Source organism: Hippichthys cyanospilos, chromosome 22 (genome assembly GCF_059441005.1).
Source record: "Hippichthys cyanospilos isolate Australia breed blue-spotted pipefish chromosome 22, RoL_Hcya_1.0, whole genome shotgun sequence".
Taxonomy (NCBI): domain Eukaryota; kingdom Metazoa; phylum Chordata; class Actinopteri; order Syngnathiformes; family Syngnathidae; genus Hippichthys; species Hippichthys cyanospilos.
Window position 1 is genome coordinate 9,515,086 of NC_142390.1, and position 26,596 is coordinate 9,541,681.

At 40.1% G+C, this 26,596-nt stretch overlaps 1 protein-coding gene and 2 pseudogenes across 3 annotated transcripts; 2 read left to right on the top strand and 1 right to left on the bottom strand.

The window, feature by feature from the left end:
• The first annotated feature begins 226 nt into the window (after positions 1-226).
• ttll12 (tubulin tyrosine ligase-like family, member 12) lies at positions 227-18,425 on the top strand. Of its 3 annotated transcripts, none has more exons than XM_088406549.1 (14): positions 227-265; positions 2,041-2,201; positions 2,974-3,172; positions 4,444-4,603; positions 8,346-8,479; positions 8,607-8,683; positions 8,781-8,897; positions 9,675-9,863; positions 9,945-10,056; positions 14,041-14,192; positions 15,832-15,913; positions 16,135-16,203; positions 17,772-17,910; positions 18,173-18,425. In XM_088406549.1, the coding sequence occupies exons 2-14, from the start codon at positions 2,041-2,043 to the stop codon at positions 18,322-18,324; spliced, it is 1,743 nt and encodes a 580-aa protein (XP_088262675.1). In that variant the 5' UTR covers positions 227-265; the 3' UTR covers positions 18,325-18,425. The 3 variants fall into 3 exon arrangements, with proteins under 3 accessions (XP_088262675.1, XP_088262678.1, XP_088262674.1); XM_088406552.1 differs by lacking the exon at positions 227-265 and adding an exon at positions 277-480; XM_088406548.1 differs by lacking the exon at positions 227-265 and adding an exon at positions 501-886.
• A 740-nt stretch (positions 18,426-19,165) lies between these two features.
• On the bottom strand, positions 19,166-21,214 carry LOC148405827 (E3 ubiquitin-protein ligase TRIM35-like; annotated as a pseudogene).
• Positions 20,999-26,221, top strand: LOC148405828 (uncharacterized; annotated as a pseudogene).
• Positions 26,222-26,596: the final 375 nt, after the last annotated feature.

Consider the following 26,596-nt stretch of genomic DNA (forward strand, 5'->3'; position numbering starts at 1 on the left):
AAATTGTCAGCTCAGCTCATATGAACGAGATGAAGCTCCCTTAAGACACCAACGTGTTTTTTTTATGTATTTCAGGAAATAAACTTCGAAGACAGATATTCATCTTCTTATAACGATGAATCAACAAACTAGACTCCCAGATAAGATGGCCTCTAAGTCCGCACGTTTATAAACCAGAACCAGAACCCTGAAGTGTGGTTAATGTATTTTCAGCTGTACTTCCCGTAGTTGTCACGCAATGCATGATGGGTAACCCCGGCTCAAGGTTTGTGCCGCCTTTTGGTTACGACTATGTGCCCTGCTTATAAAGAGTTACCACGACGTCGTAATCCGGAGTGCCATTGTTATTTTAAGTAACAAATAAGTGTGAACGATAGTGAGTAGGGCAGAGCTCGCTCGAAAGTCAGGTGATGTAGCACAAAGCTGATCATCATGTCAACATGGTGGTCATATTGTTAGGAGCGACGATTCAAATGAACGGTAATGCATGGACTTTTGACTATTTTATAGGGTTAAACTGTGTGTCATTGCTGGAAGACGTACCAAAAATACAGAAAACAAAATGAAATTAGGGTTTACTCCTGGGATGTTTTACAAATCTGCTTCGCAGTGGCTCTGTGGCGTTGTGCACAAGCGTAAGCAGCACAATATGCAAACCCCCTCCAACTCAAAGGGGCGTGTTCTCTAAGCTTTCCCTCCTCACTTCCGGGACCTCCTGTGAAAACATTACATCGATGCAAAAATGTCAACCGCTGCTGCCGAACCATTAAAAATGGACGAAGTTGAAGAATTTAAGGCATTTATGGTTTTACACCGCAACGCATTGCAGGGGTCTGGGATACCCGAAATCTACTGGAGCAGCCTCCACCATAAACTAACCCACGAGGTCAGTTTTGTAAAGTTTTCCTAGCTCCCGTAATGCACACGTGGAAACGTCAACGTTCAATAGTTACCGTTCTACTGTTGTAGTCGGCGTTTAATATCATTGTAAATGAGCAAAGTTAAACCGAATTTGCTTTGCAAATGTAAATCAAAAAACGGCTAATGAAGAAAACTACGGTGTTGCTTAACACCTGCTGCACACCTTTTTTTTTTCTTCCTCACGGGTGACACATTTTCTATACAGGACCAATTATACTGCGGGTAATGGGGGAAATCACCTTAGAATTGACAGAATAAAAGAGTGCTTTTGAAACTAATAACGATTAAATTTATGTGGTTATAATATTTAAACCATTCATTCTTTAAAAGTCAATTTTACATGATCATTTTTTTCAAGAGTTGGCTAAAGGAGTGATGAAAAAAATGTGTATGCTGAATATAATACTAAAGTAATTATTTTATCTCCTGAAAAAGAGACAACATGTGAGTCAAAGACAACTGCTCTCAAATGAAGCCACACTGTCCTTCCTCACTACAAAATGTAATGTCAACAGCGACCAGAGGCAACGCCAAAAAACAAAGATCGAGCCAAGCAAAGCACGAATCAATGAACTGTATCAGTTCCAAAACGATTTTTTCGGGTGAGGCCTATGCGGCCGTTACCAGTTGATGCACGGACCCTTACCAGGCCACGGACCAGAGGTTGGTGACCTTTGCTTTAGGTAACCCAGTTTAAGAACCAAAAGTAATTGATTACTCTGATCGCAGTCATTGATTTTGGCTCGTGTTCGCTGCAGTAGTTACCATAATAATTTATTTGCAGTGTTTACAAACTGTCTTTTTATGGAAAACCAAAATAAAAAAAAGAAACTGAGATTTTAGACTGCCTTCTTCATGTATTTTTTTTTTTCCAGTGACACGTTTGCCTCTGCCTGGTATGTTCAAAATTGATCAGTAGCAACAGTGTAAGTCTATTCAACTGCCTGTGAAAAATAACTTGACTGCTTTTGGAGACAGTCAAGCGCTGCTACCTAGCGGCTAAGTTATGTTAGATTGCTGCACTAAACGTTGCCAACAGTTACTATACAATAAAACATAACAAAGTGCTTTTTTTTAGTGAATTGTTCACAGTAACACCATCCATTCTCTTTTTGACAGATGTTTGATGCTGGGGAAGTGTTTGGAATTATGCACATTCAAGAAAATGATGATGGTGGAAAGAATGGCGGGTACAAAGACGAGGACAAACCTGAAACAATGATGAGCTCCAAAGTCATTGTTACCTGCAAGAGTGGACTGCAAGCTTCACAATCAACAAAGTATGGCTGAAATGTCTTATTTTGATTTTATTTTTTTGTTGGGCTTGGTAATATGGCCACAAAATAAAATAGCTAATAACCCACGGATGTCAAACTCCAGTCCTCGAGGGCAGGTATCCTGCATGATTTTTAATCTTCTCTCTTAAACACAGCTGATTCAAATGAGTAGGATCAGTTTCAAGCTTCTTTAATTAGCCAATCATTTGAATCAGATGTGTTGGAGAGAGAAACCTGTAAAACATGCAAGTTTCAGCATCCTGCTACTACTGCAAAACCCCATTCGCTGAACATTTTGAGTAGTTTAAAGTAAATATATGATTAAATATTTGACATTGTTATGAACCTTTCAAAGTCAGCCAAAGTTGGGTGACAATACAGCCAGGTTAGTGAAAAATCCTCACACCCAGGGGTTGAATTTAAAAATCAGTAATTAGTATTTTTTTTAATGAATTAATCATTTACATTCATTACGTCTCTGAAACTTTCCAAAATGTTCAGTTTCTGCTTCAAAACAGTCAAAATTCTTCGATTTCTAAAGTTCATAAGAGCAGATCAACTTGCCTAAAACGGGCAAATTTTTTTCAGTGATAGCAACTTTATTCGATACACAATTGGTTGTGCCTCTAAAACATCGTAAATCCAGGCATGAGAATAAGCAGGGTTTATCATGGTTGCATTGCAGAACTTACTTTGGGGACTAGAGAATTTAGATTTTTTTTTTTTTTTTCATGAAAACACAAATGAATTAACCCATGCGCACCTGGCTCTGCAGTATTTTCCTGGTTGACCACGCTTGGACATACCGTATTGATCATGCTCGCCAGCATCTCGAGCAGATTCCTGGCCTGTTGCCCAGAATGGCTTCTCTCATGGGGTTGGACTTGTGTGGGAAGAAAAGTGATTCCGACGGCGTAGAGCTGGTGATGGAACACATGTGGCTGTACAACCAGACCTATCAACTTTCGCAAGGGGTATACAATATAGAAAATGACACGCTTTACAGTGTACTGCCTGTCACTCCTGATTGTTTCATTTATTTAAAAATGTTTATCATTTAAAAATAAATATTATTAAATAATTTAGTATTCATTTATTTATTTATTTTTCTTATTTATTTATAATTATTATTACTACTATTATTATTATTGTTAAATGAAATAATTTTCAAAAAGGTTTTCTTTTCCAGGGTTTGCACCAGAAATCTTATTAAGCTTAGCCTGGCAGGGGGCATGAAAAGCCTGGTGTGGCACTTGTAGGCTTATAATATGCTGGGGGGAAGCTGTTTTCCACGTATCTCATTTTTATCAATCTATTATGTTTTGAAAAGACAATTTCATAATTGTTTTTCTGACTACTTTCAACGGAACACTAGTTTAGTTTTAGTCTAGTCGTGTTTTTCCCCTCATTTTCAATCCCCATATTTGGGGGGTGAATTTATAACCGCATAATTTGAAAAATTTTCCCCCATATCTGTGTTTGAATAACATGAATTGAAATGCAAAATAAGTAATATGTCATCTACACGGTTTAAAATGACTTTATGCATAAAATATAAACATAGTACGGTAATATAAAAAAAAGATATTATTTGACATATTTAAAAGTCCAGATGTTCAATCTTAGGTATTTATCAAAATAATTAAAAAAGATAGTCAAAGGTAATTCTAGACAAATTATTTACTTTTACTTGTTAAAATTGTCTAAATCAGTGCTTCTTAAGAGAAAACTTTCCGTGCACCCCCTCCACTCGACGCTCCGACCTCAAATAAGATTATTATGTATTAAAATTGTATAAGTATATCTAAGCCTGCATCATTTCTAACATTAACAAAAGAAAAAAGCAATATAAATCAACAACTGTGAATTATTTTGTTGGCATCTATACGGATTACAGCTTAGTCTAAAACTGAAAATAGCCAAATGTATCAAAGTGCCTGAAAATATTTTTCCTGGGGTCATCTGCTCCCCTCCTTGTGTCACCTTGTGCCCCACCCCCCCTCCCCCAGGGGAGCCCGTCCCACTATTTGAGAAGCAGGCGTCTCAATACAAAGACAACACAATTAAACCACCGATTCTGCATTCTACCGCTTACGCAAAAGCTCAAGTTAATGATACCAAATTTTCAAATAATTTTACTCGGCATTTTTTTACATGGTTGATGCAATAAATACATGACAATAATTTCAATGGTAATTCTGCACTTCTTTCTTTTCCAAATTCCTATTCCTGTGGCGGTGTTCAGTGTGCGGAGGAGAAGATTCCAGTGTGGTACATCATGGATGAATTTGGTTCTCAAGTGCGTCACTCTGACCAACCCAGCTGCGCCATGGCTCCTTTCTTTTTTGCTGAGGCCCAAGCTGCCTTCACTGTACTCTGGCCTCTCAGAGACTTGCAGGAGGGAGGTGATAGCACACGCACATCTGTGCACAACATGCAATATTCCACATCATTCCAATTGCTGGTGCCCTGTCAGATTTCTTGGGGCGGAAAACACCTCCTACTCCCAAAACAGCATCAATAGCTATGTTGTATGTTCATTTACTGTATTTCTCAGAGTACAAGTCAACCTCGCTTATAAGTCGACCCCCCCCCCCCCCCTTTTTTTTTTGTTTTACTGCAATTTGGATGAATTTTACACAAACACGTTAAGCCAACTTCTGACTTTAGTGGTTACATAGATCAGTAGTTCTCAGCCTTTTTTCAGTGATGTACCCCCTGTGAAATTAATGTTTTCAGCAAAGTACTCTTTAACAAGTGCAAAGCATTTTTGGCTTAAAAAAAGACTTCAAACATGCCACCAGTGTCTGATTTATTAAACTTTAGATCTCTTAAAACTTCATAAAATATAATCAACATAAATTGTCCTCTTTTAAATTATAGAAGAGATCCGTTATCAGTGATCCTAGGAGCTAAGTTGTTGGGAGCTTTATGCCCCTGGGAGGGTCACCCATGACAAACAGTTCCTAGGTGAGGTTTCACACTAAACATGGCTCATAGACCCCATATGATGAAAAAAATAAATGGATTTGCGTTTCCCTCGCCTGGACATGGGTCACCGGGGCCCCCCTCTGGAGCCAGGCTTGCAGGTGGGGTTTGTTGGCGAGCGCCTGGTGGCCTTGCCTGCACCCTTGGGGCCCGGCCGGATAGTCGGACCTGCCACACACAGCTTGGGCTCTGGTACCAGTCCTCTCGGGTGGAGTTGGACTCTCTTCCACTCTGCAGTTGCCCGCGGTGAGAGGCGCAGAGCAGGTGTGGTCATTCTTGACTGTTCTTTGTGCCTATGCACCAAACAGCAGTTCAGAATACCCACCCTTTTTGGAGTCCCTGGAGAGTGTGCTGGAGAGCGCTCCCTTCAGTCGTTCTGCTGGGGGACTTCAATGCTCACGTGGGCAATGACAGTGAGACCTGGAGGGATGTGATTGGGAGGAACGGCCCCCCTGATCTGAACCCGAGTGGTGCTTTGTTATTGGACTTCTGTGCTCATCACGGATTGTCCATAACGAACACCATGTTCAAACATAGGGGTGTCCATATGTGCACTTGGCACCAAGACATCCTAGGCCGCAATTCGATGACTGACTTGTGGTTGTATCATAGGATTTGCCGCCGCATGTTTTGGACACTCGGGTGAAGAGAGGGGCATAGCTGTCAACTGATCACCACCTGGTGGTGTGTTGGCTCCGATGGTGGGGGAGGATGAGATCCGCCCGGAGTTCCTGAAGGCTCTGGATGCTGTAGGGCTGTCTTGGCTGACACGCCTCTGCAACATCGCGTGGACATCGGGGACAGTGCCCCTGGATTGACAGGTGCTCCCCCTTTTTAAGAAGGGGGACCGGAGGGTGTGTTCAAACTACAGAGGAATCACACTCCTCAGCCGGTAAGGTCTATTCAGGGGTGCTGGAGAGGAGGGTTCGTCAGGAAGTCGAGTCTCGGATTCAGGAAGAGCAGTGTGGTGTTCGTCCGGCCGTGGAACAGTGGACTAGCTCTACACCCTCGGCAGGGTCCTCGAGGGTGAATGGGAGTTCGCCCAACCAGTCTACATGTGCTTTGTGGACTTGGAGAAGGCGTTCGACCGTGTCCCTCAGGGATCTCTGTGGGGGGTGCTTCGGGAGCATCTTCTGTGATCCGCACTTTGCACCTGGTCTGTCATGGTGAAGAAAGAGCTGAGCCGAAAGGTGAAGCTCTCTGTTTACCAGTCGATCTATGTTCATGCCCTCACCTATGGCCACGAGTTGTGGGTCGTGACTGTAAGAACAAGATCCTGGATACAAGCCGTTGAAATGAATTTCCTCCGCAGTGTTTTTCCGGGCTCTCCCTTAGAGATAGGGTGAGAAGCTCGGTCATCCGGGAGGGGCTCAGCATCGAGCCGCTGCTCCTCCGCGTTGAGAGGAGCCAGTTGAGGTGGTTCAGGCATCTGGTTAGGATGTTCCCCAGATGCCACAGGAAGGAGGCCCCGGGGACGACCCAGGACACGCTGGAGGGACTATGTCTCTCGACTGGTCTGGGAGCGCCTGGAGATCCTTCCGGAGGAGCTGGATGAAGTGGCTGGGGAGAGGGAAGTCTTGGCTTCTTTGCTCAAGCTGCTGCCCCCGCAACCTGACCCCGGAACACAGTTGTAGAAGATGGATGGATGGCTGAATCTGTTATCAAAAAGAAATAACTTAATTATTGATAAATATTTGTCCATAAAAATTATTAAACATAAAGTGTCAGACCTGTTCTCAAAAAGAAATAATTATAAATACAGTGGGCCCCCGTGTTACGCGATTAATCAGTTCCGCGGTTGGGCTCGTAAGGCAAATTCATCGTACGGCGGGCAATCCAAACCTATGGTAAATAGCTAATGCATTTAGAACCCCAGGTAAAAACATCAAAATTGTACATACATATTAAAAATTGGTACCAAAATAGTATAGTAAGTGCTGCTATGTATAAATGTATAAATTCAGTAAACATCATAAATAAAAAATATAGAAATTATTTATTTATTTTTGAGTGGCGCTTGTTATGCCCATATTCCCTAGTAAGGATAGCCTAGGCTAGGCTAGCGTTGTAATTCTTGATCCGCTTTGTTTCCATATAAATCATCTTCTCTCTTTAACATCACGAGCAATCTTGGGACCCATGGCTAACCCATTCAAGTTTGAATTAAGCAGTAAAATGAACTAAAAATATCGTTTTATAACCACTCATGAACGAACAAAGCTTTACCAATCCGCCATTTTGAAACGAGTGAGGCCGACCAATAGCAGACCTGCATCTCCGTGACCAGACACTGACCAATAGCAGACCAGCATTGTAGTGACGCGTTGCATGGAGTTGCCCTAGAGTCATGACAGTTGTTTTTTGGCGCTAAGCTGGGAAAATGTCGTAAAGAGGGCACGAAAAACGTAGTATCCTGCACCGCAACATGAAAAAACGCAAGCCAGGGACGCTGTAACACGGGGGTCCACTGTACACATTTGTCCACAATCTAATATTAAATATAAAGCATCCTCTTTTGGGATAACAGAAGAGATATGTTCACAAAAATAAGTAATTATTCAATAATCAACATCAGTGTCAGAATTCTTCTCAAAAAGAAATGATTATAAATAAATATTTGTCCACAGAAAAATATTCACCTTTTCGGATGATAGTCAAGATGTGTTTTACAAAAATCCATCATTTACTTGACAGGTAATGAGAGGTGGCACATGACAAGTTTTGTCAAACCATTCTAGTAAGGAGTAGAATCTGGCTTTTAAAAATAATTAAATTGAATAACCTACTGTACATAAAATGTGTTTTAAGGATTTTTGCATGTTTGTTTAATTTAAAATCTCGAGTGCCCCCTGGAGTTCCTTCAAGTACCCCCATTTGAGAACCACTGACATAGATCATAGCTTTCCAATGAAAACACATAGTGTGTGTTATTAAAATGACAAAATCCCTCTATTTTTATTGGTATTTCTACATTGTTTTTCAAGTAACAAATCCGTGCGGTTATTGACTTGCACTCGGAGAAATACAGTCATTTATCGAAAAGTCATTGTCACTACCTGACACACTAAATAGCTCCTCCTGTTTCAATGTTTGGAAAGGTATTTGATGAGAATTCTCATCATTGGCACATTACTCATTTGGAATTATTTAATTTCACAGATGAAGTCACCCGTGACTTTGCATATGGTGAGTCAGACCCTCAGGTTAGAAAGTGCCGTCTGTTACCATGGATACCTGCTGATCTCCAAGGGGTTTGTCCAAAAACCACAGAGCCAGCAGATTCATACTACGAAGTGGGTTATTGATTTAGTCTTGATTGTGGCCAGATCTTGTTTGAATTCTTAATTTTTTTTGTTTCCTCAAATTCCCATTCTATTATTTAACACATGGGTTATCCTTGGGTGTCTGTTTTCTATCTAGGCTGTTATTAAAGAAAACAAAGAGCAACTTCCTGTGGAAATCCATCCCTCCACAATACCAAAGGACAGAATCCTCAAGTATGCGTTATTAGGACGAGCTTTTTTCTTGCTAATTCACACCTTCACATCAAATGTTAATGAATTGATTTCCCATTGTTTTCAACAATTTTTCCAGGGTATACTCTGAATTGTCGCAAGTGAATGACAACTTGACGCATCCACGTTTCCAGCTGACAGATAATGAGGAAGAGGCAGATATCATTTGGGGCTACAACCACATCAAAGACTACAGGTTGGGAGAAGAGTTACACACCAACATGACACAGTGAATTTGAATTCCTCTGATTTGTTCTAGTATTACCGTAATCCCCCAAATATAAGACACCCTTTTTTCCCCCGGAGAAATGATGGCCAAAAGTATGGGTGCATCCTATCAACGGCAAATTATTATTATTTTTTTTAAGTACTATTTTTTTTTTTTTATTGGACACCATTCAAGGAAGATTGATGTGTAAGCCACATGAGCCAAGTTTTGATGGACAGATGTGCATTTTTATATTGGCCATATTCTTACTTACAATAATTACCTTAACGCTCAGGGCCATGGAGAAGAATTCTCATCTTTTAAAATAGTAATCAGACTAATAAATCAAAAAATTCTTGTCAAATTCCTTTTTTCATGGAAGGTATTTGCCACCCTTGACTAGTGCCTACATATTATGCCAGTTGAGCACCGCAGTGATAACTGACCATTGACGTCAATTGCCTGTGAGCATCAAGTGCCTGTTGCAGCTAACAGCAGCTCGTGTTAGCTGAAGTTGTTACGGCATTATTTTCAATAAAAGAAGCGGACAGACTGAACCAACGTCCGAGTCCATACTAAAACCGAGAGCATCGTGAATTAAGATCATTTGAATACTTCATTAATAATAATAATAATAATAATAATAATAATGTGTCTCTCTTCTCGAGGGCTTTTCTTGACACTCAGACACTTGGCATTAACTTTATTTTATTTTCTGAGGCGAGATTATTTACCATTGAAAAAATTGTTGTCTTACTTTGGCAGAAAGCTCAGCGTGGAACGACCTAACGTCATGCTTAACCAATTTCCTTGTGAGAACCTCATCACTGTGAAGGACTGCCTTGCTGCCGTGGCCCGGAGAGTGAAGCACGGTTCTAATGTGATACCGAAAACCTTCAACCTCCAGACGGAACTTCCACAATTCATAAGGCACTATCAAGAGAGACAACAGAGGTGATTTCTTTCTGTATCATCCACATTTTTTTTCTTGTTTGTTTTGTATGTGTTTTTCTGAAGTTTTGTTTTTGATTTTAGAGGCCAAGATAACCACTGGATATGTAAGCCGTGGAATCTGGCCCGTGGACTGGACATACACATCACCAACAATCTGAACTACATAATCCGACAGCGTGAAAGTACACCAAAGGTATTGTTTGCGCAAACCCCAAGCTGTTACAATGCAGTGAAGAAAGGAAGTCTTCAACGCCAGTTATAATATGTATATTTCCTGACCATTTATTTTCTATTATCGTTTATTTTAACCTTAACAAAAGAAAAAAGCTTTAAGCCTTAAAGCTGCACATATTTTTTTCATGGGTTACTCACATGGATGCATGTACAGTATACCAGGACGTAGTGTTTGGTTCTTACATCAAAAAGTCTTCCTCAATGTCATTCTCAGTGTCGCTCCCACATTAAGCGTACTGTGTGTGTGCACTCAGCGATGTCACGTTATTCAAGCCCGCATCCGAGAAACGTTTCGTAAGTCCATCAGTTATGTATTGCGTGTTTCGTTCAGGACCCAGTTTAATTAGTCCAAGGAAGTCAGATTCTCCATCACTGCAGAGTGATAACGTAAACGATCTCATTTGCACCATCTTGCGCTGTCAGTCCATGCCGCTTCAGTAAACAAATAAATAATCTCAGAATAAGATGACATGGGACGCGCATGCTTAGCTTTATAAAAGGCAAGGAGAAAACAATTACACATAGCCTGCGTTGTTCCTACAGTTTGTCTCTCCACCTAGCGATTAACTGTCTCTTCTAGATAAGCTTGATTGTTAGCCATAAACTGAGCTGCATTCACGTGTTCTTTTCCTACTTATCAGACAAAGATGACTGAAAATGTTCGACCTTGTATCAAACATACCATGTGCTTTAAGCCACATCACATCTTGGAGACACTTTTCAAGAAAGAAAAACTTCAGTTCAGGCTTGGTTGTTGTCATTGGTGAAAGTTAGGGTACGCAAATGCATAAAGTGAAGCAGGCGACGTTACGCATCACGGATTTCTATCACGCATGTGTACCTGCGTACCACTTATGTGCATGCCTGTTTATAACTCCCTCACAGACTTTGACAGTGAGAGCAGCCCCTAGTGCTGTAGATGTGCATTTATATTTAACACGGCACAACCAAAGCTTGTTTTCTGGAGTCATGTTTTATTAGTGACACTAGGAATTTTCAAATACAGTAATCCCTCGTTTATCGCGGGGGTTACGTTCCAAAAATAACATGCGCAAAATGAAATTCGTGAAGTAGCCAGCTTTATTTTTTTTTATTATTTTACAATGCAATACTAAACTATAGAATAAAACCAAAAATCAAAACCTGTTTTAAAGCCCCAAATTTGTTTAAAACAATCATTTTAATATAGTAATACAAAGTTGGAAACATTGTCACTCACGTATTTCACAGTCCCAGCTATGCCTTTTCGTACTGAACCGCACATTGTTATGAGTAATTGTTGGGCTCTTTCTTTTTCTGAGCAAGAAGATTTTTATAAACGGATATGCCCAGACATCGAATTAAAGTGAAGCCTCTTATATCATAACAATACACTTGAAATTTCAATTTATTATAAAAAAAATAAAAGTCAGATTTCCAAAGCTGTGCATTTCTCCGTTGCTGTCTGTCTACATAGTGTGTGTTTGCTCTCAGCACGCCTACGAGTCACGTGATAGGCTCCCAGAGCCCAAGCTGTCAATCAATGTGCTTACTTGCACGTTCACCCACGGCAGGTGGAGGAGAGACACAGGAGAAGAAAGCAAGCTTTTGGATCCGCTTGCCTTTTGTAATAAATTGAGAAGTGAAAAAAACAATACAGTACGGGGTCAATATTTTATTTTGAGACAACAGTAAAGCCCCTGAGCCATTCAGAATTCAGAGCACAATGCGCTGTTAAAAAAAAAAAAAAAATATATATATATATATATATATATGTATATATATGTATATATATATATGTATGTATACACACAGTCGGCCCCCGACTTACGAACACCCTCTTTTACGAACATTTCGACTTTCGAGTGTGGTCCGCGGAGATTTTTGTCCCCAACTTACGCACAAACCTTCCGTCTTACAAACAATCCAACATGTCGGCCATTGTGTTCGTACATTTTATTTTGATTTGCTAGAAGTTGACGCTCGTCGCGGTTTCGTTGAACGCTATTGTCTTACATTGTCACAGTCACTGTCTTAGTCACGGTGTTAGTCACGGAGTCAGTCACGGAGATGCCAATATGCTATTGGCCGATTAGGTCACAGTCCGGTCTCACTCACGGAGATGCTATTGGCCGGCGTCACGTCAATTACAGAAATGCCGATATGCTATTGGCCGAACGCCTTTATCTAGCTTGATGGCACAGCTGGTCGGGATGGAAGGAAGGAGAGAAAATGAGTGAAAAACGGAAGGAAGGAATGTTGTGATAACTTTGCAAACTTTATCTGTTAGACATGGCTTCTAAAATTGCAAGTGGCGGTAAAGGAAGAGGATGATGACAATAGAAACCAAGCAGGAGATAATAAAAAAATCCGAAGGAGGCGCATGCAAAGTTAACCTTGCTCGTGAGTATGGCCGTAACCGCTCGGCAATCTTCTAAGGGCAAGTCTTTCCTTGCCGGGGGACGGACCTCGATCGACAACAAAATGGAGAGGCTTCTTCTATTATGGATTAAAGAGAAGGAAATCGCCGGTGATATGTTCTAGTTTGAGAAAAGTTCCCGTTTAAGAAAATAAATAAATAAATTCTGCGGGTTGGTCTCTGCTCCCCTCCGCCTCCACCAAGCTCAAGTCACGTCGCCCAAAGGTAAATGTCATTTTTCCTTTGTATATGTTATTTAATTTAACTGTACAGTAGATTATGTTACTCATTTTTAATATGTGTATAAAGTCATGATGTTTTTACCTAAGGTTTTTGCACGCGTTGCACGCATTCACTAATTAACATAGGTTTGGACTACCCGTCATACGAGCAGTTCAAGTTACGAGCGTAGCCGCTGAACGGATTAAGTTCGTAACACGGGGCCCACTGTATATCCACACTGTAAAAAAAAGTCCGTGAAGCAGCGAACCTGTGAAAGATGAACCGCGATACAGCGAGGGATTACTGGAGTACCATTACACTACTAACCCACAGCACCTGTACTTGTTTGTCTAGAGCAAAGGTGTTAAATGTATGGTCCACGGGCCAGATCGGGCCCTTGAGAAGGTTTAATCTGGCCCGCAAGGTTATTTTGTCAACTATTACAAAAGTGAGGAGGATTGAACCCATTAATCCGCTGTCAATAATACTGTAACGCCCTTGTGTGTCCTAAATGATTTGCTCCGTTGCTCAGTGTCCTCAAGGAGCTTCACAATAGACCATCTGGGCCATTGTCAGACAATTCGGCTTTAGTTCTTACGGTATTACAAAGAATCAGTCTTGTATTTCTTTTTAAATTCACTTAATTTACAGCTCAGCAGTTAGCACACATCATTGGGACATCATTCGTCATGAGCTTCCAACGACCTCTGTCATGTATAGCAGAGGTCCCCACCCGCCGGTCCGCAGCCCGGTGAAGGGCCGTGGATCAACTGGTACTGCAGCCAAAATATTGATCGTTTGGAACTGATTCTTCTTCTTTTTTTTTTTTAATTGGTTCATTTGTTTGTGCTTTGTTTGGCTTGACCTAAGTTTTTTGGCGCCGCCTCTGGCCGCTCTTGAGATCACATTTTGTAGTGAGGAAGGACAAGTGTGGTTTCAGTTGAGAGCAGATCCTGATCTATATCATTACGTTTGTGCCACCCAGTGTCCAAAATTAGACATAACAGCATTAGAACTTGATTGCACTCCTTGCAAAGTAGTACAACTGCAAAATTTGATCAGGGCATTTTCCTTCCCTGAATATTGGCGTTTTGTTGTATTTTTTAAATTTTATTTTTCATCCTATGTGTTGAATACAAAATAGGTATTTTAGGAACAAATGAAAAGAAGATAGAACATTTCAATTTTTCAAAAATTAAGTTATTTGACAGTATTTTGATTTATTTTATTTCTAACAATGTATTTACAGTTGACTATCATTATGGAACTGGGTTGACACCTCTGGTCGAGAGAGTATATCAAAGGTCTTTGTGGTGCTTCAAGGTTGTGTGTAAATACCTGGAGGACCCAGTGCTATTCCAGAGGGAGGACGTTGGCCTGGTCAAGTTTGACATCCGTTATATGCTGATGCTACGCTCCGTGAACCCTCTGCGTCTCTATGTCTACAACGTCTTCTGGTTGCGCTTCGCAAATAGGTATTGCATGATTATTCAATGTATGAATGTATAAAGTAATATATATTGTGCATTTTCACAAAATCGGCCTTAAATGTCCAAAAATGAAACATGAGATATTGATATATATTCAAATTTTACACATACTTCCCATTAAAGTGATATTTGAAGGTAGCTCAAAACCTGACAAAATTACAGTATTTTGAATGTAGCCAAGTTGAAAGTCCTATTTTTCTTAAAAAACCCTTCTTATCTTCTACTGATCCCTTATTTTCATACATTTAGATAACAATTTGATCCTTTTAGCTACTTGGAAATGAAAGTCAAGACCGTGAAGAGGTTGTGGTAGTTTTTTTTTTTTGTAGATCTCCAAAAGACATCAGTCAAAAAATTTTATTTTTGTATTTTCATGAATAACTCAAAAGAACTATCTGCAATATTCGCCTTTTTTGTGAAAATGCATCACGTTTATTTCACCACACCAGTGGTGTGGAATTGAATGTTCCAGCAATGACCGAACTCCAATTTGGGGGAATAAAAAAAGAAAACATTTGTACATGGCATTAAATGTTTGCACTCTGTAAAGACATAAACGTACGACCATGGAATTGAATATGCCGGCTATTATTAGACACCTTAACACTTATCTCTCAAATTATGGAAATTCCTTTATATATATATATATATATATATATATATATATATATATATATATATATATATATATATATATAATATATATATATCATAAAAGAATCAATGGAAAACAAACACCAGGGAGCTGAAAATTCCAGCAGATAATTAAAGCATGTCAAATTTCAAAATGCAACAATTTTTATGTGATTGCAGGTGGACATACGAGATTTTGTGTACAAAAATATTCATTGTCTAAATTTTGGACCATATAAAACCATTATAATTACAATTTTTGAGATGCATTTTAATAGGATTTATTACGAATATTTTACTGCGATTTTTGCAACATTCCATTGAGTGGCGGTCAAAATGTCAGCAAACAAATTCTTTTTTTGACTTGTCTTTCACTTCAAAACAGTAGGTGGCGGTAGAGACCATTTAAAGCATTACGTCACAGATTACAAAGCCAGATTATAACATTTTTCAATTTTTTTGTGGGCGTTAATAAATTTATTCTCCATATGTATGAATAGAACTGATGCCATAGAACAACAATTTGAGTGGTTGAAGGAAAAAAAATGTTCTGAAATGACTATTACACTTTTAAAAGCATTTACAAAATTTGGGGGAAAAATGCAATGTGTATAGTTTGCAAAGTGTGTGCACAAGGGTTAATATTAAACAAAAAACACACACACAAAATGTAAATTACACCGTATATAGCTGGGGTTCTCAAACTTTTTGGAGTTGGGGACCCCAATTTTCCAAGGACCCCCATTGCAAATGTTTGCAGAAACAAAACAAAAAAAAAACGTTTAAGCCAAACATAAGTGCCCGTTTTATTCAGCAACAAATTCAATTTAAACACATGTATATTACTTTTCAGACATAAGGAATTTAAAAAAAAAAAAAAAAAGCATTAGGTGCAGGGGCGGAGCAACATGGCGTCTCGTATATGCGAAGTGACCAGTGAAATTTGTCATGCCTTTTGTACATTTTTCTCTCTTTTTTTTTTCCTCTTCAGACCTTTCTCCCTGGACCATTTTGATGATTACCAAAAACATTTTACCGTCATGAACTATACAGAGGGCGTGAAGTTAAAGCAGGTACATTTGAATTGATTTTGAACAAAGTCACTCCCTGACGAGTTCAACTCAATCACTACCAGTGACGGCTATAGACTTCAAAAGTATTACTTGTTTTTCATTGAAAGCTATATTTGTGAAAAATCCGTTTTGATTGGGCTGACAGTGAATGAGTTAAATGTGTGTATGAAATGATATAAAATAAGTTGCTATCAAATGGAACCAGAGATCTCTGTCACCAGGTTCACTATGATGAATTCATCATGATGTTTGAAAAACAGTACCCGCAATATACATGGAAGGAAGTGGAGGTGAGTGACTTCAATCTTCTGGACTCTAAGTGGTTCTTAACGTTGTTGGAGGCACCGAACCTCACCAGTTTCATATGCTCATTCACCGAACCCTTCTTTAGTATAAAATAAAATATGGATTTTTTTTATTGGTGCACGAAATGAATTGTGCATTATCCGCGTGTTACAGCGTCCCTGGCTTACGTTTTGTTCATGTTGCAATGTGGAATACTGAGTTTTTTCGTCCCCTCTTTATGGTATTTTCCTGGTTTTGCGACCAAAACAACTGTCATGACCCTAGGAGCTTGGCTGTATTTGTGTTGTTTCGCCTTCATCTGCTGGCGTTTTTAGGTAATTACATCTACTTTCAGTTGCCGTCCCTGCAACGCGTCACTACAATTCTGGTCTGCTATTGGTCGGCCTCACTCGTTTCAAAATGGCAGAATGGTAAAGCTTTGTTCTATCGCGAGTGGTTATAAAACCGTATTTATAGTGCATTTTACTGCTGAATTCAAACTTGACTGGGTTAGCCAAGGGGTCCAAGATTGCTAGTAATGTTAAAGAGAGAAGTAAAAAGATGATTTATGTGGAAACAAAGCTGGAGACAAGAAATACGAAGCTAGCCTAGCTTAAGCTACCCTTACTCGGGAATATGGGCATAATAAACTGCACTCAAAGGTAAATAAATCCTTTCTGTATGTTTTATTTATGATGTTTTGTGATTGTATACATGTATATTATATAACGTAGCACTTACTATACTATTTTGGTACCGATTTTTAATATGTATATACAATTTTGATGTTTTTACCTGGGGTTCTAAACGCATTAGCTATTTAACATAGGTTTGGACTGCCTGCCATAAAGTGAAATTGGCTTACGAGCCCAACGGCAGGACAAATTAATCTCATAACAAATATAGAAAAATATAGAAAGGATTAATTTACCTTTGAGTGCTGCTTGTTATGCCCATATTCCCTAAAAATAGGGAATAGGGTTATCTCCAGCTTCGTTTCCTTATAAATCATCTTATTACTTCTCTCTTTAGCATCACTAGGAATCTTGGGACCCATGTCTAACCCTTTCAACTGTAAATTGAGCAATAAAATGCACTATAAATACGGTTTTGTAACCTCTCACAATCGAACACAGCTTTACCGTTCTGCCATTTTTAAACAAGTGAGGCCGACTAATAGCAGACCACCATCTCCGTGAGGAGACGCCGACCAATATGGCGTTATATTGCAGGGACGGCAACTGAAAATACTGTAAGTGTAATTACCTAAAAACGCCTGCAGATAGAGACGAAAATACACAAATACCGTTGTCTGCATTTACCATTGTCCGTAGCTATAACAGACATGGCAGCCTCCGGAGAACGGCCGCCCCCCCAATAACTAGACCTACGATTATATTTAAAATATACTGTTGGATGTTAAAAACACATTTATTTGCAAGTTTTCGACATTTATAATCATGTAATTTATTCCTTTTCAATGAAGAACGGTCTAAATCTTACAGTGTCCCTTTTAAGTGAATTGATTTTTGGCCCTAATACAGAATCCTTTTTTTTTTTTTTCCTTTGTCAGTCACCATTGTTCGATACGTTCAAGCGGCTCTTCCTGGCCGCTTCTTCTCGACCTGCCCCTTATGGTATTTGTCCATACCCATCTTCCCGAGCAATCTATGCTGTAGACCTCATGCTGAGGTGGAGAACGGAAGACAATGGCAAGTATTCAATTCTATCTTTCTACTTTTGTTGGTGATAAAAAGTGAAAAGAATCGAGAATATTCTTCAAGGAACGTTTTTTCACCTATTTAGTAACTGAAAATTAAGTCCTGCCATAATCACTCCTTCCGTTTGCCGTCTTTCTCAAATTCGTCCGAACGGGCGGCTGTCAGTAATGGACTGACTGTCGGTACGGAAGGACTGCACAGTCGGCGAAATGTAATGAAATCAATACCTGAACTTGTTTGAAATTCACTGCAGGTGAGCGTGTCATGACTCCTCAGATTCTGGAGTTCAACTTCAGCCCAGACTGCACCCGGGCCTGTCTCTACCATCCGGACTTTTACAACCACATGTTCCAGACGCTGTTCTTAGACCAGCCCCAAGACTGCCCTGTTACACAAATTGCATGATCCTTCTTCCCCTCTGCCAAATGTTGTGTTTCCTTTGTTAAGATGGAAAAAAGTGAGTTTCTCCGTGACTCCTGAAAATAAAACATGAGGTCCAGCTGGTACACACCTGTTTTCATAAGTTACTCTGGGATACTACAGTATCAGATGTCCACTGGTTCCGTTGAATGTTTTGCGGAACTGGAACGTTGCAATTAGGAGTCATTCTTTGGACACAGCTATGCTGCCCACCTGTGGTTAATGCAAAATTGCGTTTGATTTCCTCAAAATAAAGGGTCTGAACAAACAAGGCAAATTTTGTGGCGAGTGTGAAAGTAAAGTTAAAAATGACAACACGACATTAATATTACATTTTATTTAACAGCAGTATTTATTGTTAACAGCAAATTAAATAATGTTATTCAAAGGAACCTTGCAATCAAGAGTCATTTCTCCGGACAGCTCTGCCACTCTCCTATGGGCAAATCCGAAACGGCATCTGACATGTACCTCACAGGGCATCTTAAAAATGGACAGAGGGTAAACAAAAGAGGTAACATTTATGGCGGGGATTTCCAAAAATGTGTGAAATCTAACTTAAAATGACAACATGTCATTAATATTACATTTTATTTTGCGTAACAGTATTTGCTGTTAAGAGCAAATAAAGTACTGTTATGCAAGGGAACGTAGCAATTACGAGTTATGGCTTTGGACAGAGTTCTGCTACCCTCTTGTGGGTGAATGTGAAATTACATTTAACATGTCCAGCGCTTCATTTAAAAATGGAGGTAAACTAAAGAGGGACATTTTGTGGTGAGTCTTTCTAAAATGTGTGAAAGAAAACAAAAATGACAACATGGCATAAATCTTACATTTTATTTTGAATAACAGCATTTAATATACGTCAAGGCCCTTTCATTATTTATATTCTGACAAATGAAATGAAAATGTGCTCACATTGAGTTAAATGTTTTTGAGTTGCTGGTCCAAGTCAACTATCCCATTGGAAGGAAACATCTCAACTAAAGCAGCAGATTGCAGGAAAACATCTGCAACATCATCACTGAGTTTGAGGCATCACATGAGGGGCAAGTGGAATTATTTTTAGAGGAATTTTATCACTTGTCTGGAAAAAAGGAGACATTTTCTTGTTGTCGGGCAAACATGGCCAAAAAGAAGGGTCTGATTTGCACAAGTGAGTGTTAGTAAGTGATTCTGATTTGCACAAGTGAGTGTTAGAAAGTGATTCGGAGAATAAAACTGGTCTTTCATTTGTGGTCACTTGAACTCAGGTTCTCTGCAGCTTCACAGGCAGATTCCAGGGTTTAAATGGGCCAGAAGGGTTTGTGAAATACCACCATGAAATGTAATTCTCAAGATGGAGTCATGTACCATACAAGCGTCCCCACACACAGCCCCCAATTCCCAGCAAGCGTCTCCGACCTCGACATCCTATTTGTGCGTTCCCGGGTCCAAAGCAGAACCCAACAAATGATTCCATTTGAACGTTTCTAGATTGTTTGGACGCTGCTGCTTTCCACAACTCATGCCGGTCAGATCTTCAGATAGACTGAGTTCTGGACCGGCTGTGTTTGAGTCAAGAATGACAGGACTGTAGAAGACCATCTCCTCCTTCATTTGTTGCCACATGTTGAACTCGAGGTTCCCCACGTGTCGGGCTTTGTCCAGCAGAGCTCCCAGGAGCAGCTCGGGCTTGTTGGGCAGCTACTGGATTCTGTTCATCGTGGTCTTGAAGTTCTTCATGAAGGAAACAGGGTCAGAGGTCAGCTGCTCCTCTGTGCTTCTGATGGCGTCTGAGAGAGCAACCATGTCTGCTGAGAGCCTCAATCTCCTTCATCCTCAGAATTTTCTGCTCTTCCTCCTTCACAGCAGATAACCTGGCCTCCTCCTCAACCCACAGGAAGCGATGAAGCTCCTCAAAATCCTTCTTCATATTCCGTTCCACCTGCTCCCTGTAGACCTTGGTGTATGTTGCGTACTCATTGCAGTTGTCTTTTAATTTCTTGTAACTTTAAAGTCTTTTCTTTGCATCCTGCGAGCCATCCTGCATTTCCAAGCACTTTGCCATTTTACCACTAAGGGGCATTGTTTTCCACACGTTTGCATGAGTAGGCAGTTTCTGACCTGATTCTTACATGTAGTATAAACAATGCTAGCTGTCATTTGAGACTCATTTTGAAAAATCCAATTGGCAAATTTTGAATAAATTCAACTTGAAATGAACGAAAATGCACGGAGCCCCCCTGATGCCAGGGTGAAAAAAATAACAATTGCACTAATCCGTGCGCACGGTTTAGTAATCCGTACCCACGGTTTAGTAATCCGTTTCCTCAATTTAATAATCCGTACACACGGTTTACGAATCCGTGCGCACAGTTTACTAATCCGTACACACGGTTTACGAATCCGTACTCACTGTTTACCAATCCGTTTCCTCAATTTACGAATCCGTACGAACGGGTTAAGAATCCGTACGCATAGTTTATTAATCCGTACACACGGTTTACTGTTCAGTAGTGAGCACGTCTGTTAGCCGCGGATCTGTCAAGGTAAATTCGATGTTTCTATTATGTTTGTATTACTGTATATTGTTATTGGCATGTCGTACAGTGTTCTTTGAACAACGTTTAATTATGTCATGACTTTCTTGTTTCATCCTTTTAAAACACGATGTCGAGCATATTGGCGTATTAGCAGCCAACGGTTACCATAGCCCGCTAAACTTCATTTCATCTCTCGCGCTTCACGTTTTAACATTTACAGCATTTTTAAAACATTCGATCGCTCGTCGCAAACCGTCACCCTATCATGACAGCCCGTTTCCTCGGCTGGCTTCGACTTTCAGGAGTTGTGGAGTGATCGCCATCCAAGGGGACAATTTCGCTCTGACGTCACAATTGCAGACGAGCAACACGGCTGCGATGGATCAAACACAGTAAGTACCTTGTCCGTCTATTTTTATTTTACAATATGTCGTGTTAATGCACTGCTGTGTATGCCTTGGATTGGATGCCTTGTTTGCATCCAAAACTCGCTACTAGGATATTCGCTCCTCATTATTATTTCTATGCTAATATGTACAACGCTGCCCATGGCTAATAAAATGCGTATGTATACATGTCCAAACGATGGAAACTTCAATTCACGTTGACAGTCATGCGCTTCTTTAGTCGTGGCACGCTTCTCTTTTGTGAATATGCAGAATCACGTTTCCAAATGTGGGTAAAGTACTGAATCTTGTCAGTTAACATTTGCAATGACAATGAAACGGTTGGCGTTCTGGGATCTGCTGGGATCCTGTGGTTTTTACACAGAGTTTGCGTATGTTGAAAGTTGTGAAGCGATAGCAGCTACTATTAAAATTCACATTTAAATGTGATCAATTATGTCAGTATGGCACAATTTTTGTAAATGTGCATAAGCATACAGTATTTCCAAATTTAAGTGTGTAACGAAGCAATAGTGTCCTGTTGTGGTCAAATGTAAGCAAATTCTCCTTTTTTACAGGATGGATTCAAATTTTCACAAATTTCTGCAAGACCAAAGAAGGTTAAATGCTAATGTCATTGCCACCTTTATTGAGAAGAAGGTATGTACCTCTTGTAACAGCATGTGTCATTTCATCTGCAACTCAGGGCCATGAGTCAATCTCTCATCCCTCTACTGTGGCTCCTGGTGATTTCGAAAAATAGTGAGCACCTTCTTTAAAGTTAAATTGGTGGTTGATTTACTTAATGTAATTGTAGTTCTGGAGATTATGAAGTTCATAACATCAATTAAATGGTTTTAGATGTGAAATCTCAATACCACTCAAACATGTGCAAAGACCCTCAATTTCAAATGGTTTATTTCCCTACATTGTAAATTCATAGAAATGTATCATGCAAGAAATCATTTCCAAAAATGGACTTGGAATAACTTTGAGTTCCCAGCTGTGAATTTTCAAGTATGTTTTAACCTCGTCAGCTTCCAGAGAGGCCGCACCCAACACCCCCCGCTGACTATCGATGGTGCTGCAGTGGAGAGGGTGAGCAGCACCAAGTTCCTGGGGGTGCACATCAGCGATGACCTCTCCTGGACCACCAACACTGCATCTCTGGCCAAGAAAGCACAACGGCGTCTCTACTTCCTGCGCAAACTGAAGCGGGCAAGTGCCGCGCCGCCCATCATGACCACATTCTACAGAGGAACCATCGAAAGCATCCTCACCAGCTGCATCACTGTGTGGGGCGGGAGCTGCACCGACTACAACAGGAAGGCTCTACAACGCATCGTGAGGACAGCTGAGAGGATTATTGGTACTCCGCTCCCCTCCCTGCAAGACCTGTACACCACCCACCTTGGCCGCAAAGCCGTCACGATTGTCACCGATACAAGCCACCCTGCACACAGTCTCTTCAGCCTCCTGCCCTCCGGAAAGAGGTACAGGAGCCTCCGCTCCCGCACCACCCGACTCAGGAACAGCTTCATCCACCAGGCCGTGAGACTGCTGAACCCCCCCCCCCCCCCCCTCCCCCCTCCCATCCGTGAAACTGCTGAACTCTCTCTCTCTCCACTCCGCTCTCTCACATTCAGCCCCAGCCAGAAGAAACACCTAGCTGGCCCCCCCCACCTAAACTCAAACTTTACTCATGCACTTGCAAAATTTGCACAGACTTGATGCTGCCATGTTTATTTATAATTATACTTCTATTGCACTAGCGATTACACTTAGAACTATAACAACTACCTCAAATGCACACAACTGGGACAACCACAGCCAGAGTTGTCCTGCTTTGTCTCGTACTGTTGGATTGTCCTGTCATATGCTGCTACTTATGTCTTGTCTTGGGATACTCTTGCCATACCTGTTTTTTTGTATTCAGTTTTCAGTTTTAGTTGTTAGTTGTTTAGTAGTTTAGCAACACTAGGCAAAGTAGATCAAACATACTGCACTTTACATTACTATAGATAAGTATCTAGTTTTTAGGTTTGTCTCATCTTGCGCACTTGCACTTTGTTATTGTACATGTAAAACGCAGAAGATAGTGAGAAACGCTATTTCGATTCCTTTTTATGTTAAGCACATGTGAAGAAATTGACAATAAACTTGACTTGACTTGAACCTCTTAATATTAGAGCGCTTGAATTTGAAGGTGTTTCCAAACATTTGACTGGTACTTTTAAGTATTTAATATGGCTGGTATTTATCAAATTTCTGTTTTGCAATAAGTGGAATCATGATCCTCATGAGGTAAAATGATGACAAAATATGGAATTTTTTGTTGCATCTGTGCTTGGCTTCACCTGGCTCATTTAATTTGTTTGCAATGTCAGTAACTACTGTAAACAAGCTTCATCTGGCCAGGTGGGTTTGCATACTTAAAGATTTACTTTTGGCAGTTTATGACTGTCAACTATATTGCAGTGTTTAATATTACTGTATGTCAAATATATCCGATAATGTCTCTTTGTTTATCAGATTGATTGCTATGCTGTCAATGCAATGACAGATCAGGAGCTTACCCATTATGTTCCCAAAACTGGAGACTGATTAGCTGTACAGCAGTACTGTAGAAGAGAAGTGGCAGTATTAGAAGGAACCAGCACAAATATATCCAAAGCAACTGAATCTTTGATTTAAAAAATTAATCAAAGGCGGGGATTCAACAAAAACCATAGGGATGAGCGGGTGACAAAATTGTCCGGCAATGCTAATGCCATGAAAGAACATCGCCACTATCAAATGGGCCTGTTTGAAGAAACTCCAGACCGAATTGTGCAGGTGAGACAGAGAAGAGGCGGAGGCACAAGACATTTAAAGGCTCTGAAGAATGCAACAATGTCAGAATGAATGGAAACAGGCAAAGCACTCTTTTTTTCCAGATGGAAAGTCAAAACTGGGTAGGTTAAGCGATTTTGAATTTTCAATGCGAGACTTCGCAGAAGAGATCATTTCACCACAAATGACATTAGCTGAGGAATATGAAAAGAGAAAGATGAAAACATTATGGCTTTACTTGTCATGCAAAAGAGTCGATGCCGATGCCTCTGGAGAAGTGCTTGATGACGCACAAGACACTTTTCTGTGAGACTGCCTGCTTTGGAGGAAATAACCAATGTCCCTCCCTTGGACAGTGAAATCTTAGGAGCAGTAGGAGGACTCTTAGAAAATGATACTGGTGAAGAGCTTGTCATTGTTGAAGAGGATATTGTCTTCAGACATACCTTTGCTGATGATGTCACTTATGATGGTGATGGCACCCTAGATGATTCCATCTCTATGGAGCTGTTGGTGGATAACCAAGCCCCAATCCAAGAATCTCATCCACTTAAAGCCACAAAACTTAAACTGCATAGGGGAAATGTTTTCAATGAGTTAAATGCAGCCTTTCACAATGGCACTGTAACTCCTGATCATTTTCTGGTGGAGATTGAAATGTACCAGCCCAATGGTTCAGTGGAAAAAGCAGAAGATAATGGGGGTGTGTTGCGCGACGCATTGAGCGAGTACTGGGAGACATTCTTCAGTAAATGTACCCATGGAAGAACACTGAAGATACCCATGACACGACATGACATGCAGGAAGAATGGTTTGACATAGCGAAAGTCATGGTCATGGGATACAACATGGTTAAATATTTTCCCATAGCGTTAGCCAAGCCATTCATTTTACATTGTTTAGGTGTTCAGCTGATTGAGAATGACCTGCTCTCAGCATTTTTAGACACAATTCCATGCGAAGAAAAAGAAGAGGCTGGAAAAGCAATGAATGATTTTACCTCTATTGCTGGATCTGAGGAGTGGATTGATTTCCTTGACACTCACAAAGTTAAAGTTCTTGTCCACAAAGACAATGTGAAGAAAACCTTAGTTGAGGTGGCACATAAAGAACTTCTTCAAGATCCTGCATTTATTGCAGACTGCTGGTCTGGAATATTGAAGGAACTGAAATTACCACTGGGAGGCCTGGATGAAGTCTATGCTGGCCTTACCCTGACACCAAGAAGAGTCATTGCCATTTTGCAGCATGAGAGCCTCACCATGAAAGAAATGCAGTGTTTTGAATTACTGAAAAAAATTAATCAGGAGTTGCAGTGAATGTCACATGAGGAAGTTTCTTCGATTCTGTACTGGTAACATGTCACATATTTTCAATTTAATGTAATTTTTGCATGATCCAAACAAAGCACTTTTACTTTCATCCTTGACCCTATGACCTCGTCTAACCAAAATCAGGAAAGGTTGGCATACTCAACCTTTTGGAGAGGGGCAATAATTCATTGAATGTATGAATTCTGTGTTGGGAAACTAACATTTATAATCCCAAAAGTAACCTATTATAACATATCTTACATGTGCATAGTAATGATTTTTACTGCTTTCTTACAGGTCTATAGGTAAGAACACAGAGTGATTGTTGTTAGAGTTGTTAATTAACATGGATTTTAGGTGACAGACATGAGCTGTATTGTGTAGAGTGCTCAGTCGTAAGTGATGTTGAACTACTATCTTCTTTTTGTTTTCCCAAAGGTGCGGATCTTTTGCTGTCTCAGCACATCCATGTACGGTTCTTTGAGTCGAAGAACACCTTTACACGGAGACCAATGTCCCATACATGTGGCTGTGTTCTGGAATTGGCCAACAACTACGGTTCATATCCTGAGTTGGCAGAGGAATTTGGAAGGATACTTGATGCGAACATGTGGTTGATGGATATAATTTAGTTTGCATTGACCACCTTTGTCCGCCACACCTTTCAAGTTTGGTCAGATAACTACTAATTTTCTTTTAGCTGCATTTGTTTACTTCAATAGTAATACATATCTCTGAAAAACCTCTATATTGATGTGTCTCACAGTTTGGCAGCTACATTGTGTTCATTGGTTTTATAATGAATGGTCATATTTATGGCCATAATTAATACTGCTTCATTACATGTGGTTATACTGAAAGTTGGATTGTTGACTGTTACTGAGTTAGTGAATCACTTTTTGCTGTTTTTTTTCATGAAAAATTAGGGAGCACTTTTGTTGTGGTAATACACAACTTTGATGACTATTTTTATACAACTTCTTATACATGTTTTTGTAAAACGGCACAACTGATTTTATTATAAGCAGCTTGCATTATGCCGCTTGGCTCTACCACAATGTCTTGATTTACAATATTTGTTTAAAAATAAAGTGTACAAATAGATTTTTTTCTTTTTCTTCTGCCAAATTCACTCTTCACAGACTGACTGCAGACATAGTTTGCTGACATTGTTTCTGTCTGGTGGGCATTCATGTA